Here is an 18,797-nt window from a genome sequence, read left to right as displayed (position 1 = left end):
ACAACCAATAGAATTGTGCTACGTTCGATTTGCTCTCTGATATTTCCGGGTGAAAGCGAACCAGAAGAATTGGAAATAAAATACACGAAATACACGAACATCTCCAGTAAATGTAATGTGTGTGTAACATTCCCAGTATTTAAAGGTACAAGTATATATTATTATGAGTAGAATGAAAGAGTGTAAATACCCCATTATAATTATTCAGTCATTAATGTGTTAGAAGTCTGGATATTATATAAACCTGCAGGTAATGGTTTTATTAGGGACAGTGGGAGACAGTGGGAGGCCCTATTGAAATTGTAAGGATTGTAATAAAATTCAGGTAAATATATTGGCTTTTTGAGGGTTTTAATTGTTATTGTTATTGTGAGATGTTTTATAAGAAATACAGATAAACATGATTATTGTTATTATCATTAGCAGTAGTGTCATCTTTACTTTGTTAACCTAGTTGTGTGTATATATTCAGTAAGTAAAGGTTTAATTAATCTTGTTTTTTTAACTGAGTAAACTTATAAAATTCAGCCCTGGCTGTTGTTTGATGGAATACAACATGGTAATGTGCATTGATGGCTTCTTCTCTTAATTCAGATTCCTGTCACACGTATCAGAATCAAATCTTAATGGCCAAGCAATCACGTCGTTTATTGTGCACAGCATTTTAACATATGAACATAAAAGCTACGAAGACGTCGACATTACATAATGACACAAGATAAACTATGGAAAGGACTAAATCATATCCAGTAGCGCCTCCTAGTGGTTTGCAGTTGAAACAGCTGGTGAGCAGGATGGGAGATGTTGTTTTCTGTCGTGCCCTTGTGATTGTGTGTTTTTTGGTACAGTGATTCACCTGATGGGACTCAGATATAATGCAGCTGTGGTCCACTTCAGGCAGTGATGTTGCACTTCTGGCCTTCTTATGGCAAAATGGATAAAACTGCCCACCAATAACTAATGTGGCCCAAATATCCCAAAACAAATGTGGGGCTTTTTTTTTTGCAAACATGCGGTGCTCAAGGTTAAAGTTTAATCTGCAGTGGCCCACGTGGTAAATGGTGAATATGGCACAAAATAAATTGGTTGTTGTTCGGTATTGCTCTGTTTTACTCGTGGATGCCCAAGTGCCATCATTCCATGTGGGGGGTGTATGTGGCATGTGGAAAAAATGTGGACATATGTTCTGACTCTTTATGCAAATGAGTGCAAACAACATGTGTGTCGCCTAAAGTTTGCGTTGCTCACATTTCTTTCTCCTTTTCTTCTCTTGGGCACGGTGGCCTGAATTTCCACTTTTCAGTAAGTGGGTTAGTTCCTTTATTAAAGGAGATCAGAAACACATTACTTCTAAAGCTCTGAAAGGACTGACTCAACAGTATATCTTGGCTGTTTTATTATTATAAAAAAAAATGTTTAATTTAATTTTATGATAGAATTTAAGGTCTAGCCTAATAATTGGTTTCATAGCAATGCATAGCACTATGATATATTGTGCCTTTTGTTCGCAGGGTATTAATAAATAAACAGGAAAAATTAGCGAAAATTTAAAAAAAATTAAAACATTTATTTTAGGAATTGATACATATGAAGAATAGTTTAAGGTAAGGGGTAGTGATGGATAAAGTTTTCTTTAAAAAACAAGTTTAGTCTTTAATTCTCACTTTCCACCTTAAATCTTGTAAATGAACAGAACTATGAACTAGTTCCGAATTAAAATGGTGAACTATGAACATTAACTATTCACACACACACACACACAAACACAGTGTCATGTGATTTCCAGTAACTACCGAGCGGAGGAGGAGCCTGCAGTGAAAGTGAAAGTGTTCAGACTTGTTCTAACCACGAGGAGAAGACGTAGGAGACGTAAAGTCTGAGGCCGGTGAGTGTTCAGCAACATTTATATTATTCTTTCATATTATTTAACAGTCAGTGTCAGTGTTTTTCACTGGATCCCCAGAACGGGTTTTCACAATCATACGTTACAGCAGTGGTCACCAACCAGTCGAGAGTCTTCACTGTGGATCCCAGTAAAACTCAAACTTGACGGAAAAATGTGCGTATTTCTACGCAAACTTAGACCCATGCTTACGAGCGTTTTGGAGACACAGACGTGAGGTGGTGAACTGCAGCAGATTATTGATCCAATTCATAATTTACATTAAAACCAGCAGCTTAGTTTTGCTCACGCGACGTATCTGCTCCACACGAGCCTTTTAATTTAAAAATATAAAACAACTTAAAGCAAATTAGGTTCAGATTGGATTTAACAGCCGAGTTACGGAGCCGAGTCATTAATAGGATTTAATAATATCTTCTAACACTGTGCGTGTATCATCAGATCACTGCAGTGAACGGGACGGAGCCATCAGGTGCACAGAGCGCACTGGAGATTACTTAAAAGAAATGAGGAAACTTTCCAAATAATATCCCAGAGGAGGTGAGGATCCACTGATGGGAGGGAATCGACCCGATGCTCTAAATAAATAAATACTGCCGTGACAGTGGAGCGGGGTTCTGCTCGATGTGTGCAAGCGAATAGAAGGACGAGGAGGAAGTGAGGATTCAGTGATGTCTGATCTCACACAGTGTGTTATGTGATGTCTGATCTCACACATTGTGTTTGTGTTATGTGATCTCTGATCTCACACAGTGTGTTATCCACAGCAGCAGCAGCAGAGTATCAGTGTATTTTCTTTATTAGTGACATCACTGCTGTCCCATAAAGTCGCTCTTCACCTCCACCTCACTAACAAACACCTTGATGTCAGTGTCAGAAAGTTTCACTTCCTCTTCACATCGCTTGATGTGGTGACTCCGTCAGGACTCACGGTGGAAACCCATTGGTCAGCAGCATCATTTAATATTCACGCCGTGCATTCACCATTTATGGTTGTAAGTGGGCGTGTGGAGGGCGGATTTGGAGGCAGATCCACGTACGAACGTTTCCAGGTGGACGGTGAACATTGCCTTCAGGTGAGTGTGCGCACGGTTTTATAAAATTTTCTTTTGCGTAAGCCATTTCCGGCTTTTGTACGTACGTACACTTTTAGTATGAATCCTATGCACTCTTTTATAAATGAGACCCCAGGACTCACCGGCTGAGGTGTGAGGAACACAGACCTGCAGAGCCAGATAAACACACACACACACACACGCACACACGCACACACACACACGCACATATATCTTTATACTGGTTTTGTGTGAGTTTTAAAGTGAATATAAAGTTGAAGAGCTTGTGTTTGACCTTCATTTGGGCACAAAGCCATAGAACTGAGTGGAGATACAGAGTGCTGCTTCAAGCTGCTGACTGATGTGCTCTCAGTGTTACTGTCTATAAAGTTCTGTAATTCATTTCCAACCTTTATGATGTGAACATGATACTAGATGTTGAGTTTCCTTCTCTTAGTGGCCGGGGGTGGAAGGACACATGAACTTTTAAAAGCTTGTATTCATTAATTAATGTAGTTGATTGGTCTGAGTGTAGATTCGGAAATGCTCAAGTTGCAAAAATACTTTTTTATTCAACGCTTGTTTATGGCTATGCAGGTTTATTGGTGGATTTACAAACAACGTAAACCAATATTACATGAAAGGAAACTTTATTATTGTACTTGTACAATAGTACACCTCCACACCTTTATTGGCTGGTACCCTAAAAAATATATTCATATTGTTAATTTAATTTTGTTCTCAATGAAATGGTTGAAACTGGCTGAATAAATCGAGTGATTGACTGAAATTTGAATCCAAAAATAATGGTATTTCACTGTATTGCCATGTATATAAGACGTCCTGTGTACTCAAATAAATACCAGTACTACAAACTATGAAGCCCTGCATCGATTTCAAAATAAAAACATTTAAAAATATATAAATTGATTCATTCGACCGAAACAGTGCTTTTATTTGGAAATGGGTCGGCTACAGGAAGTGTTGCAAATATTTTTGTTTGTGAAGTTTTCAACAGATAAACATTGAAACTGGTGTGAAAGATGATTTCACTGTGTTCTGCTGTAAACTGAGCGCAGAACCAGAAGGAAATAGACCAGACCTTGAATATCTAGAAGAGCAGCGTGACCAGCGAACCACAACTGAGCCGCAGCCGGCCCGGTGCAACATGGGAGCGGACAATTCAAAGCAAGTTGGACCCTCACACACAGAGTAAGAGACCTGCTGCAAACATGTGAACCTCCAAACTGAATCCTCACAGAATGAACCAGCGAATGATGTGTTCTGAATAAAAACATGTTTGTGTTTGCAGAGGTCAGGACCACAGACTGAGAGCAGAGTCTCCAGGGTCCAGCTGTCTGTCTCTGAAGAGTGACTGGTCCAAAGGTTATCCTCCAAACTTCAGTAATGAACCTGGACCCTCACTCACAGAGTAAGAGACTGTTTCTACTGTGACCTGCTCTGAAGAGGATCTAGTTTCCTCTAGTGTGGCCCCTGCATTAGGACACAGCTTCATTGAAGTTGGTGACTAATCTATCAGAATCACTCAAAGAGCTCAGACCTCCACCAAGAACCAACACGCTCCTTATGAAACCACTTTGAAATCCACTAGACTCATTTTGATTTGGATCTGCACCAATTTCCACACACTAGTAAACATCGGTCCTCTGCACATGTCTGTGAAAGAGGAACCCTCCCCCCCACAACCTTCCCCCAGGTTTACTGGTAATCTGTTGTTTTTTATAATCCCACTAACGAACCAACCAACACACAAACATACTGGTTGAAAACAAAACCTCCTTGACAGAAGTAATGACAACCTGTGACTGGGACCTGTGAGTGATCAGGAAATGTCTTCACAGGGAGAGGAAGAGGAGTCATGTTTCTGAGGAGGAGCAGTCGTCCTGCTGTGCTTCGTGTCAGGACGTCCTGAAGGATCCAGTCTCCACCAGCTGTGGACACTGGTTCTGCAGACAGTGCATCACCTCATACTGGGACCAGTCTGGTTCTTCAGGAGACTCCTCCTGTCCCCAGTGTGGAAAAAGATCCAGAACAGGAGCTCGAGGTCAGACAGCCGGTCAGAGCAGCACTGTACATGTGTCTGCTGATGTCTTCACTTCTGACAACAGCACATGTGGTTTTATTTTTTTCCTTCATACAGCTTCAACATTTAACATCGTTAGAAAAGCACAAAGTTAAAAAACTTTCATTATCTGTAGTTTTTCTGTATCTGATGAAAACAATCAGCAGATTCTCAGATTCTCTGTCTCTGACATTGTTTCTTGTCTTTCAGCAGATCGTGGTCTGCAGGAGGTTTTAGATGAACATCAGCTCAGTCTGAGCAGGAGATGTGAACATGTGACTGAAGGAAGTGATGCAACAGGAAGTAGAACCCTCCTCAACAGGATCTACACTGAGCTCTACATCACAGAGGGACAGAGTGAAGAGGTTAATACTCAACATGAGGTGAGGCAGCTTGAGACAGCTTCCAAGAAGAAGATCCTCCACGACACTCCCATCAGGTGCCACGACATCTTTAAAGCCTCCACTGACCAGCAGAGCAGCATCAGAGTCGTCCTGACCAACGGCGTCGCTGGCGTTGGAAAAACCTTCTTGGTGCAGAAGTTCACTCTGGACTGGGCAGAGGGTTTAGAGAACCAGGATGTGGGTCTGCTGACTGTGCTTTCGTTCAGGGAGCTGAACCTGGTGAAGGACCAGCAGCACAGTCTCCTCACGCTGCTCCGTGTTTTCCATCCAGCGTTACAGAAGCTCACGGCAGAGACGCTCGCTGTCTGTAAACCTTTGTTCATCTTTGACGGCCTGGATGAAAGCAGACCTTCTCTGGACTTCAACCACAGGGAGCTTGTGTCTGAGGTCACACAGAGGTCATCAGTCAACGTGCTGCTGACAAACCTCATCCGGGGGAATCTGCTTCCCTCGGCTCTCATCTGGATAACCTCAAGACCTGCGGCGGCCAATCAGATCCCTCCTGCATGTGTCGACAGGGTCACAGAAGTACGAGGCTTCACTGACGCCCAGAAGGACGAGTACTTCAGGAGGAGATTCAGTGATGAAGAGCTGTGCAGCAGAATCATCTCACACATCAAGACGTCCAGGAGCCTCCACATCATGTGTCAAATCCCAGTCTTCTGCTGGATCAGTGCTACAGTTCTGGAGCACATGTTGACCACAGAACAGAGAGGAGAGCTGCCCAAGACCCTGACTGACCTGTACTCACACTTCCTGCTGATCCAGACAAAGAGGAAGAACAAGAAGTACGGTGAGGGACATGAGACGACTCCACAGCAGCTGACGGAGGCTGACAGGGACGTTCTCCTGAAGCTGGGGAGGCTGGCGCTTAAACATCTGCTGGAAGGAAACATCATGTTCTACCAAGAAGACCTGGAGCAGTGTGGTCTAAATGTCACAGAGGCCTCGGTGTACTCAGGAGTTTGTACTGAGATCTTCAGAAGAGAGTGTGTGATCTTCCAGAAATCAGTCTACTGCTTTGTTCATCTGAGCGTTCAGGAGTTCCTGGCTGCAGTCTACATGTTCTACTGTCACAACGAGAGGAACACAGAAGAAATCAACAACTTCTTGGGAACATTTGGGGACACATACAGTACCTTCTCCCTGAATGAGCTCCTGAAGAGAACCATGAAGAAATCCCTCTCCAGTACAAATGGTCATCTGGACCTGTTTGTTCGCTTCCTTCACGGCCTCAGTCTGGAGTCCAACCAGAGAGTCTTAGGAGGCCTGCTGGGTCTGACAGAGAACAATCCAGAGATCATCCAGAGAGTCATCAATAACCTGAAGAAGATGAAGAGTGATGACATTTCTCCTGACAGAAGCATCAATATCTTCCACTGTTTGACTGAGATGAACGACCACTCAGTTCATCAGCAGATGAAACAGTTCCTGACGCTAAAGAACAAATCAAAGGAGAAACTCTCTGAGATCCACTGCTCAGCTCTGGCCTACATGCTGCAGATGTCAGAGGAGGTTCTGGATGAGTTGGACCTGAAGAAGTTCAACACATCAGAAATTGGTTCATGGAGACTGATCCCAGCTGTGAGGAACTGCAGGAAGGCTCGGTGAGTCCAGACATGATCAATAACATGTTCAATCAGTGGAGATGAGTCGTTCTTAAAATACACTCAGTGTTAAAGGAGACATATTATGCCCATTTTACCACAAGTTGATTTGGTTCCTTGGGGTCTTAATGAAATGTCTGTAACATTTTTTGGTCAAAATACCACAAGGATCATTTAAAACAGCAGCCTTTTTACCCTGTCTAAAACAGCCCTCCTCAGATTGACCTGTTTTGAGTGACCCGCCCCCCCCTCTCTCTCACCTCCCCGGCCCCCCCCTTGTCACTCACAAACACACACACACACATCCGTCTTCACGTCTTAAATCTCTCCTTAGCATATTTAAGGTTGTTAAAATTATTTTAAGTCACTGTCCTACACATATATTTCTGTATTTGTTTGTTGTGTTTCTTCATGGAAGCTACAATTTTCAAACTACTACACCTTCTGATAAAGATGTACATTATTTAAATACATGCATTAGATATGTGTGTATTTATTCATACAGGGCATATATTCTGAGCGCACACACACACAGGCTGCCGGCTCCGTGCTTGAGGCTGCCGGGCTAGGCGGCTTAATCATCATAAACACAGTGAAGCAGCTCCGACCTCGTACCTGGACAGCAACACGTCCACAGGAAGCGAGCCGCTGACATGGAGCCAGCAGCCCCCCAGCGAGCCCGAGCTGAGGAGGGGGCTGTGGCAGGTAACTCACCCCAACCGCAGGCTCTGTTTCCTCCGCCTCTCACCCAGCTCCATGGGCTGGTTAGCTCCCCCCTCGGCTAGCTCCCCAGCTAACAGCCCCCCCCCCCCTGAGGACTTTACCCTGGTCTCCTCCTCCGCCAGATCTCCGCCTCCAGGGGGGGGGAAATTAACTGTTACGTCACAATCTAGTCTATTCCCATTCGACGCACTCTAGCATATAGTTTCTGAGAGAGAGGAACCACAACAAATCGCGGGACTTTTTTTTTTCAAGAGTTTTTGGAACGGTAGACATGCCAGATACCCAAATTAACGTGTAGAAGCACTACAAAAGTGGAATTTTCATAATATGTCCCCTTTAAATGATCCTTATTATTTTGGGGTGTGTGTGTGTGTGTGTGTGTGTGTGTGTGTGTGTGTGTGTGTGTGTGTGTGTGTGTGTGTGTGTGTGTGTGTGTGTGTGTGTGTGTGTGTGTGTGTGTGTGTGTGTGTGTGTGTTTGTGTGTGTGTGTGTGCATTCGTATGTGGAATAAAGTTATTATTATTATTACATTTTCATTGTTCTCATGTACATATGAGAACAACTAGATCAGATGTGGAGAGTGAAATCCCAGGTGATTACTGTTCTGGAGTTTGAGGATTCAGACATACGACCATGTGGGGTCCCAGGGAGATTATTCTAAATATATCTGAGCAAACAGCTAGCACAGAGTGAGGAGACAATCACTGATGAGAATCACTGATTGTTCATTTAAAATGAAGAAGCAGGAAATATAGTTTATTCTTTCTTGTCATACTAGAGTTCCCATCGTGCGTTTGTCCTCCACCACCAACCAGTGCAGTGTCCGTCCCTCCAGGTTCCTGACATGTTGACTTCACAATAATATGAGGTCACTATAACCTTTGACCTTTGAACACTGACATCTAATCAGTTTATCTTTAGGTATAAATGTGAAGAAATCACCTAAAGACAGACTTGAGATATCATGTTCAAGAGGCCATGAACATGTTCTGTGACCTTGACCTTTGACCTTGGACCAACTGAATCTAATGAGTTCCTCTGTTAGTCTGAATGAAGCTTGGACCTAATCTGAAAAGATTCTCTTCAGGAGTTTTTAACAAAGAGGGGATTTACCAGGGTGAGGGTCAAATGATCATGTTTTATATGAATGTTGTGTTTTCTGATTTAATTCTCACAGATTTGATATTTTCTTTAATTACAGACTAGGTGATTGTCGACTCTCAGTGATTCACTGTGAAGTTGTGGTCTCAGCTCTGAAGTCAGACCCCTCACATCTGAGAGAACTGGATCTGAGTGGAAACAACCTGCAGGATTCAGGAGTGAAGCTGCTGTGTTCTGGACTGGAGAGTCCAAACTGTCGACTGGAGACTCTGAGGTCCTTAAATCCTTCTTCTCTTTTCAGACTTTCTTTCTTATTGGGTCATTATTTATTTAAATTGTCTCAGTTCTGCTCTGCTCACTGTCCCTCAGTCATCTGTCCCTCACCCAGCCTGTCAGTCACGTCCACCTCATCAACTCCATTCACCAGCACTCACCTGATCCTGATCACTGAGAAAGTGTCAGTAAATAACATGTGGACTGAGGCCGAGCACTCGTCCTCTTCAGGTTTTCAAAATAAAACACATTCTTATTGAAACACGTTGGACAGTTGATAAGTATAGAAACAAACAGGAAGTGACATCAGGAGCCGTCCCTACTTTAAACAGTGTTTAATTACACAAACCTGCTCAGTGACCAACACACAGAGAAGAAGGTGATGAATGAAACAATGGTCCAACATGTCTGATCTGATATTTATCTTCAGGTCACAGACTGGACTGAGGTCAGCAGCATGTTGAGAGTCTGTGTTGACATGATGACGATCCACAACAACAGGAGGACACATTCAAATATTCATATTTCTTTATCCAGGTTGGAGAGCTGCAGACTGTCAGAGATCAGCTGTTCTTCTCTGGCTTCAGCTCTGAGGTCAAACCCCTCTCATCTGAGAGAACTGGTTCTGAGCTACAACGACCTGAAGAATTCAGCAGTGAAGGAGCTGTGTGGTTTTCTACAGAGTCCAACCTGTCGACTGGAGACTCTGAGGTCAGTTCACTGACTGACTTCTGTAGATCTCATATCTATAAAACAGCATTTATTCCCCAATGATCTAATTTAATTATAATTTAACATAATGCCTCTTCATACATAACTTGAATCAATTCATTAATTAATTTGTGACATTTTAAATATTCAGCTACTCGTTAAAACACTGAGTTTAGTTCTGGATTTCCTAAACTGATCTGCAGGACAGAGACCGGGTCCAGATAATATATTTTTACTGAATTAGGACTCGTTTTTTGGTCCAACATGTCTGATTTCATATTTATCTTCCATGTTATGAGTCTGTGCTCACATGAATACGTGTCTGTTATTTTTACACATGAAATCAGTTTAATTCAAAATTCTATTCTTTATCCAGGTTGAGGAGCTGCAGTCTGACAGAGATCAGCTGTTCTTCTCTGGCTTCAGCTCTGAGGTCAAACCCCTCTCATCTGAGAGAACTGGATCTGAGACACAACAACCTGCAGGACTCAGCAGTGAAGGAGCTGTTTGATCTACAGCAGAGTTCAACCTGTCGACTGGAGACTCTGAGGTCAGTAGATGGGTGGAGTCAGTCCACGCTGCTTTCATCAGTATTTGACTAAACACGGTCAGTATCACAGGTCCAGGGTCTGTGCTACCAAGCAGGATTTGTGATTATCAGGTGAACTTCAGGTTTAGTTTTTTTAGTCCTGCGAAGCTCCTACGAAACTTCTTAACGAGGTAAATCACCATGGTAACTTCTGATTAACGGCTAACCTAATCCAGGTTAAGTTGGAGATCAACCCGTATAAAAGCTCCGCCCACTGACAACAGTGACTCTCCACTGTTGTGTGGTGCACACTCTCCTTAAAGGGACGGATAAGAGAAGTTTAAATCAACGTCTGGTTGGTTCAGTTGATCTCTAACTCACCCAGAACATCTCAATGTCTCCAGACTCATCCTGTCCCCAAAACACCAGATGACCTCAGTCAGCTTCCTGGAGACAGGTCCATGTGTGTGTCCTCAGAGACAGTGAGACAGTGTGTGTCCTCAGAGACAGTGAGACATTGTGTGTCCTCAGAGACAGTGAGACAGTGTGTGTCTTCAGAGTCAGTGAGACAGTGTGTGTCCTCAGAGACAGTGTGTGTCCTCAGAGACAGTGAGTCAGTGTGTGTCCTCAGAGTCAGTGAGACAGTGTGTGTCCTCTGAGACAGTGAGACAGTGTGTGTCCTCAGAGACAGTGAGACAGTGTGTGTCCTCAGAGTCAGTGAGACAGTGTGTGTCCTCAGAGACAGTGAGACAGTGTGTGTCCTCAGAGACAGTGATACAGTGTGTGTCCTCAGAGTCAGTGAGACAGTGTGTGTCCTCAGAGACAGTGAGACAGTGTGTGTCCTCAGAGACAGTGATACAGTGTGTGTCCTCAGAGTCAGTGAGACAGTGTGTGTCCTCAGCGTCAGTGTTTGTCCTCAGAGTCAGTGAGACATTGTGTGTCCTCAGTCAGTGATTCAGTGTGAGTCCTCAGAGACAGTGAGACAGTGTTTGTAGTCAGAGACAGTGAGTCAATGTGTGTCCTCAGAGACAGTGAGACAGTGTGTCCTCAGAGACAGTGAGACAGTGTGTGTCCTTAGAGACAGTGTGTGTACTCAGAGACAGTGAGACAGTGTGTGTCCTCAGAGTCAGTGTGTGTCCTCTTAGTCAGTGAGACAGTGTGTGTCCTCAGAGTCAGTGTGTGTCCTCAGAGACAGTGAGACAGTGTGTGTCCTCGGATTCAGTGTTTGTCCTCAGAGTCAGTGAGACATTGTGTGTCCTCAGTCAGTGATTCAGTGTGAGTCCTCGGAGACAGTGAGACAGTGTGTGTCCTCAGTGTCAGTGAGACAGTGTGTGTCCTCAGAGACAGTGAGACAGTGTGTGTCCTCAGAGTCAGTTAGACAGTGTGAGTCCTCAGAGACAGTGTGTGTCCTCAGAGACAGTGAGACAGTGTGTGTACTCAGAGATAGTGAGACAGTGTGTGTCCTCAGAGTCAGTGTGTGTCCTCAGAGACAGTGAGACAGTGTGTGTCCTCGGATTCAGTGTTTTTCCTCAGAGACAGTGAGACAGTGTGTGTCCTCAGAGTCAGTGAGACAGTGTGTGTCCTCAGTCAGTGAGACAGTGTGTCCTCAGAGACAGTGAGACAGTGTGTGTCCTCAGAGTCAGTTAGACAGTGTGTGTCCTCAGAGACAGTGAGACAGTGTGTGTCCTCAGAGACAGTGAGTCAGTGTGTGTCCTCAGAGACAGTGAGTCAGTGTGTGTCCTCAGAGACAGTGAGACAGTGTGTGTCCTCAGAGACAGTGAGTCAGTGTGTGTCCTCAGAGACATTGAGACAGTGTGTGTCCTCAGAGACATTGAGACAGTTTGTGTCCTCAGAGACAATGAGACAGTTTGTGTCATCAGAGACAGTGAGACAGTGTGTTTCCTCAGATACAGTGAGACAGTGTGTGTCCTCAGAGACAGTGAGACAGTGTGTGTCCTCAGAGACAGTGAGACAGTGTGTGTCCTCAGAGACAGTGAGACAGTGTGTGTCCTCAGAGACAGTGAGACAGTTTGTGTCCTCAGAGACAGTGAGACAGTGTGTGTCCTCAGAGACAGTGAGACAGTGTGTGTCCTCAGAGACAGTGAGACAGTTTGTGTCCTCAGAGACAGTGAGACAGTGTGTGTCCTCAGAGACAGTGAGACAGTGTGTGTCCTCAGAGACAGTGAGACAGTGTGTGTCCTCAGAGACAGTGAGACAGTTTGTGTCCTCAGAGACAGTGAGACAGTGTGTGTACTCAGAGATAGTGAGACAGTGTGTGTCCTCAGAGTCAGTGTGTGTCCTCAGAGACAGTGAGACAGTGTGTGTCCTCAGAGTCAGTGTGTGTCCTCAGAGACAGTGAGACAGTGTGTGTCCTCGGATTCAGTGTTTGTCCTCAGAGACAGTGAGACAGTGTGTGTCCTCAGAGTCAGTGAGACAGTGTGTGTCCTCAGTCAGTGAGACAGTGTGTCCTCAGAGACAGTGAGACAGTGTGTGTCCTCAGAGACAGTGAGTCAGTGTGTGTCCTCAGAGACAGTGAGACAGTGTGTGTCCTCAGAGACAGTGAGTCAGTGTGTGTCCTCAGAGACAGTGAGACAGTGTGTGTCCTCAGAGACAGTGAGTCAGTGTGTGTCCTCAGAGACATTGAGACAGTGTGTGTCCTCAGAGACATTGAGACAGTTTGTGTCCTCAGAGACAATGAGACAGTTTGTGTCATCAGAGACAGTGAGACAGTGTGTTTCCTCAGATACAGTGAGACAGTGTGTGTCCTCAGAGACAGTGAGACAGTGTGTGTCCTCAGAGACAGTGAGACAGTGTGTGTCCTCAGAGTCAGTTAGACAGTTTGTGTCATCAGAGACAGTGAGACAGTGTGTTTCCTCAGAGACAGTGAGACAGTTTGTGTCCTCAGAGACAGTGAGACAGTGTGTGTCCTCAGAGACAGTGAGACAGTTTGTGTCCTCAGAGACAGTGAGACAGTGTGTGTCCTCAGAGACAGTGAGACAGTGTGTGTCCTCAGAGACAGTGAGACAGTTTGTGTCCTCAGAGACAGTGAGACAGTGTGTGTCCTCAGAGACAGTGAGACAGTGTGTGTCCTCAGAGACAGTGAGAAAGTGTGTGTCCTCAGAGACAATGAGACAGTGTGTGTCCTCAGAGACAGTGAGACAGTGTGTGTCCTCAGAGTCAGTGAGACAGTGTGTTTCCTCAGAGACAGTGAGACAGTGTGTGTCCTCAGAGACAGTGATACAGTGTGTGTCCTCAGAGTCAGTGAGACAGTGTGTGTCCTCAGAGACAGTGAGACAGTGTGTGTCCTCAGAGACAGTGATACAGTGTGTGTCCTCAGAGTCAGTGAGACAGTGTGTGTCCTCAGCGTCAGTGTTTGTCCTCAGAGTCAGTGAGACATTGTGTGTCCTCAGTCAGTGATTCAGTGTGAGTCCTCAGAGACAGTGAGACAGTGTTTGTAGTCAGAGACAGTGAGTCAATGTGTGTCCTCAGAGACAGTGAGACAGTGTGTCCTCAGAGACAGTGAGACAGTGTGTGTCCTCAGAGACAGTGTGTGTACTCAGAGACAGTGAGACAGTGTGTGTCCTCAGAGTCAGTGTGTGTCCTCTTAGTCAGTGAGACAGTGTGTGTCCTCAGAGTCAGTGTGTGTCCTCAGAGACAGTGAGACAGTGTGTGTCCTCGGATTCAGTGTTTGTCCTCAGAGTCAGTGAGACATTGTGTGTCCTCAGTCAGTGATTCAGTGTGAGTCCTCGGAGACAGTGAGACAGTGTGTGTCCTCAGTGTCAGTGAGACAGTGTGTGTCCTCAGAGACAGTGAGACAGTGTGTGTCCTCAGAGTCAGTTAGACAGTGTGAGTCCTCAGAGACAGTGTGTGTCCTCAGAGACAGTGAGACAGTGTGTGTACTCAGAGATAGTGAGACAGTGTGTGTCCTCAGAGTCAGTGTGTGTCCTCAGAGACAGTGAGACAGTGTGTGTCCTCGGATTCAGTGTTTTTCCTCAGAGACAGTGAGACAGTGTGTGTCCTCAGAGTCAGTGAGACAGTGTGTGTCCTCAGTCAGTGAGACAGTGTGTCCTCAGAGACAGTGAGACAGTGTGTGTCCTCAGAGTCAGTTAGACAGTGTGTGTCCTCAGAGACAGTGAGACAGTGTGTGTCCTCAGAGACAGTGAGTCAGTGTGTGTCCTCAGAGACAGTGAGTCAGTGTGTGTCCTCAGAGACAGTGAGACAGTGTGTGTCCTCAGAGACAGTGAGTCAGTGTGTGTCCTCAGAGACATTGAGACAGTGTGTGTCCTCAGAGACATTGAGACAGTTTGTGTCCTCAGAGACAATGAGACAGTTTGTGTCATCAGAGACAGTGAGACAGTGTGTTTCCTCAGATACAGTGAGACAGTGTGTGTCCTCAGAGACAGTGAGACAGTGTGTGTCCTCAGAGACAGTGAGACAGTGTGTGTCCTCAGAGACAGTGAGACAGTGTGTGTCCTCAGAGACAGTGAGACAGTTTGTGTCCTCAGAGACAGTGAGACAGTGTGTGTCCTCAGAGACAGTGAGACAGTGTGTGTCCTCAGAGACAGTGAGACAGTTTGTGTCCTCAGAGACAGTGAGACAGTGTGTGTCCTCAGAGACAGTGAGACAGTGTGTGTCCTCAGAGACAGTGAGACAGTGTGTGTCCTCAGAGACAGTGAGACAGTTTGTGTCCTCAGAGACAGTGAGACAGTGTGTGTACTCAGAGATAGTGAGACAGTGTGTGTCCTCAGAGTCAGTGTGTGTCCTCAGAGACAGTGAGACAGTGTGTGTCCTCGGATTCAGTGTTTGTCCTCAGAGACAGTGAGACAGTGTGTGTCCTCAGAGTCAGTGAGACAGTGTGTGTCCTCAGTCAGTGAGACAGTGTGTCCTCAGAGACAGTGAGACAGTGTGTTTCCTCAGAGACAGTGAGACAGTTTGTGTCCTCAGAGACAGTGAGACAGTGTGTGTCCTCAGAGACAGTGAGACAGTTTGTGTCCTCAGAGACAGTGAGACAGTGTGTGTCCTCAGAGACAGTGAGACAGTGTGTGTCCTCAGAGACAGTGAGACAGTTTGTGTCCTCAGAGACAGTGAGACAGTGTGTGTCCTCAGAGACAATGAGACAGTTTGTGTCATCAGAGACAGTGAGACAGTGTGTTTCCTCAGATACAGTGAGACAGTTTGTGTCCTCAGAGTCAGTGTGTGTCCTCAGAGACAGTGAGACAGTGTGTGTCCTCAGAGTCAATGAGACAGTGTGTGTCCTCAGAGACAGTGAGACAGTGTGTGTCCTCAGAGACAATGAGACAGTTTGTGTCATCAGAGACAGTGAGACAGTGTGTGTCCTCAGAGACAGTGAGACAGTGTGTGTCTTCTTCTCTTTCAATCGTCTTGTTAGTAAACAACAGATTCAGATCTCGTCCCCTCGAGTTATTTATCTTGTTCACACATGTTATTATGTCGTGGTCACGTAATATATTTTTACCAGATGCCACCAGGGGGCGCTGTAACTTACACATTGACAGGATCCCAGATGTTTTACCAGATGTTCTTCCTGCATTTAGCAGCTGTGACTGAGTTTCTTTTATTCTGGATCATGTGTTTGTTCTTCTCTGATTTTTATTATAGAACAGTTTGATCCTGGTTGTGAAATATGAGGCTCTGCTGTCAGTCAAACTGTCCATGTCTGTGATTGGTCACACACGGTAAATCCCGCCCCTTTTATGTGTACGCTCAGATCTCAATGAGGAAAACCTGAGTTAACTTAACGAGTTGACAGCCAGCGTCATGTGACCACTTAGCCTGACTGTGTCTGTCAGGTTCAGTTGAGCTGATCTCAGAAAGATCTCCTGGACATGTTGAAGTGTCTTCGTAGTTCAGGCCTCAGTGTTTCCTCAGTGAAGCCGTGAGAGGACAATGAGGACAGACGTCGGTATTGGACAGAAACACAGAGACAACAGTCGGCCAATCAGACGAGCCACAAGCTGCTTGGGATCATGTGATTGAGTTGACGTGAAGACGACAGTTGTTGTTGTTTTCATGTGAACAGGAAGTGAAGCTGGACCACAGCTGACAGCCTCACACGAGGGACAGAGACGTGTCGTCTTCATCTGATCTGAGACAGTTTGTCCTCTCACTTCATCAGTGAAGAACTGATCAGGTGGATCTTTGTCACAGCTCTGAGATCAGTGGGACTGAAGCCTCTCATCATCACCATGGTAACCAGGAGCTCTTTCTACAGAGCAGAACCTCTGCTGAGGTCCATCTGTCTCATCTGGTCCCAGTTTGTAAGAAGCAGATGTTCATCAACACACAGTGAAACATGTCTTCACCTGTAACAGCAGTAAATCCACCTCTCAGGTGTCCACTCTGCACTTTGACATGCAGAGGACACACACTGAGCTCTTAGCGTGTTCATTCCAACACGTGAACATGAAGCAGAGAGGAAGCTGCTCCACCTCTGAACAGGACTGAAGTCCCTGCTGCTCTTTCTACTGGATGAGCTGCATCACTGACTCACAGCTGATGAAGTGAGTCTCTGTGACACTGATGTCTTCTTCTCTCAACAGGTGGGGGTCTGAGTGGAGCTGAGTGTGAAGAGGACAGTGTGTGTGGACGGAGGCTGAGCTGTGTCCTGAGGATCCAGAGGCTGAAGCAGCAGCTGCTTGTGTGTAGTCTCCAATCTACACAACCCCTAATCTGCATGTGTTTGTGAGATGAAGCCGGAGCACCTGGAGAAAACACGTGGAGAACATGCAGAATCCACACAGGAAGACCCATCTGAACCGGATTCAAACCAGCAACCTTCTTGTCCGGATTGTGTTTATTCACATGAAGAATGTGTTTATTATTTTCCACCTTTGTCCCTCACTATGTCTCTATGTGTGTAGAACCACATTCTGTGTATATGTTTGTTTATGATCTTAAAGTTCCTGGATTCACGTCACAAATTGATTTCGTTCAACACAAAGTTCAACACATTAAAATCACTTTGAGTTTAAAATCAGAGTTTTTTTCTTTGAACCAAAAGATCAAAACTCTGGACTTAAAAATGGAACGTTTTTAATTTCTGCATCAGGTGCAGAGAGGTGGTGGCTTTTCTACTTTTGACCCACAGGTGGCGCTGCAGTATAACAGCAGCACATCCCAGTCAAAGCTTTTATATTAAGTCTATGAGTCAAACACATGGATCTTTTCCTCTGTGAGAAACCACAAAAAAATTATATATATAGCATTTTACTAGCACTTAAATGGCACTTACTTATAGCACGTTGTACTTTTGCTTTATTTTTGAAGAAATTGTACTTTCTTGATTCTTGCTGTTAAGGGTTTGTATTCCCGGGGTTGAATGCACTTATTGTAAGTCGCTTTGGATAAAAACGTTAGCTTAAATGAAATGTAATGTAACAAGATAAAAACGTCTCAGAGATAAAAGTTCTGTTTCTACTTGTCTCTGCTTTAATGCTCAATAAACATCTTTCCACCGACTTCACTGGAATCATGACTCTGCTTTTTTTTCCTCTTCAAACAAACAGGTGGAAACATCTCGTCCTTGGTGCAGGTAAAATAACAAAATCACCAGTTTGACATAATGGAAACAACCAGAAGAAAAGTGAATGAGACATTTACAGAATAAAGAAGAGTCGATGAAGAGCAGAGCATCTTTAAGTCTCTGGGGGAAACTGTTTAATAATAATTTTACCATATTTAATAGAAAACTGACCCGAGGACGTTTTATACAAACGTAGATGAAGATTCTTGTTGTACGTTCTCGACCACCACCTCAGAACAACCACCAGGGGGAGACTGTAGCAGGCCTCTGGGAACAGCTGCATGCTGGGAATTAATTGATGATGGGAGGTTCACAGCAGAGACAAGGGACAGAAAGTGTCTGAGAGATGATGTCCTGAAGACAGTGGACATTTTGGGCCTGTTGTGTTGAACAGTTTGTTTTATTTTGTGGAGACACTTGTCTGAACATGATGATGTCACTTCCTGTTCCAGCCCGTCTCAGTTCTTTGTGACTTCAGGATCAGAAATGTTTGACAGAGTCAGTTCCTGACAGGCTCCAGTTCTCACTGTGTGGAGAGGTCATCATGTGACTTTGTGATGATCCTCAACACACGTGTGTCAGTGTAACATGTGACTGTGACGCCATGTTCATGAACACGCTGCTCTAACATCTGTCCAGCAGATGTTGAAGCTCTGAGGTCCACTTCCTCTGCAGCAGTGTGAGACCATCATCTCTTCATGGAGCTGTGCACCAGGCTGTTGTCACGGTGACCAAACACAAAGTGTGAACAACACGTTGTCCAAAGGATCCGTTAGAATTCCATCAAACACATTGATGGGATTTACTTTATACTAATATGGAAAAGCTTGTGCTCGTAATGAAATTCTACATCTGATCAATATGT

The 18,797-nt window shown here is 44.8% G+C and overlaps 1 protein-coding gene across 1 annotated transcript; it reads left to right on the top strand.

Annotated features, from left to right (window-relative positions):
- The first annotated feature begins 1,828 nt into the window (after positions 1 to 1,828).
- Positions 1,829 to 17,867, top strand: LOC133020541 (NACHT, LRR and PYD domains-containing protein 12-like). The gene is made up of 9 exons (XM_061087137.1): positions 1,829 to 1,885; positions 4,038 to 4,170; positions 4,271 to 4,390; positions 4,821 to 5,023; positions 5,255 to 7,052; positions 8,977 to 9,150; positions 9,687 to 9,860; positions 10,237 to 10,410; positions 16,950 to 17,867. Exons 2-9 carry the CDS (start codon positions 4,127 to 4,129, stop codon positions 16,969 to 16,971), a joined length of 2,709 nt encoding a protein of 902 aa, XP_060943120.1. The 5' UTR covers positions 1,829 to 1,885; positions 4,038 to 4,126; the 3' UTR covers positions 16,972 to 17,867.
- Positions 17,868 to 18,797: the final 930 nt, after the last annotated feature.

Source organism: Limanda limanda, chromosome 15 (assembly GCF_963576545.1).
Source record: "Limanda limanda chromosome 15, fLimLim1.1, whole genome shotgun sequence".
In the NCBI taxonomy this organism is placed as follows: domain Eukaryota; kingdom Metazoa; phylum Chordata; class Actinopteri; order Pleuronectiformes; family Pleuronectidae; genus Limanda; species Limanda limanda.
Note: the sequence above shows the minus strand (reverse complement) of the source record. Positions and strands in the feature narration are given on the sequence as shown.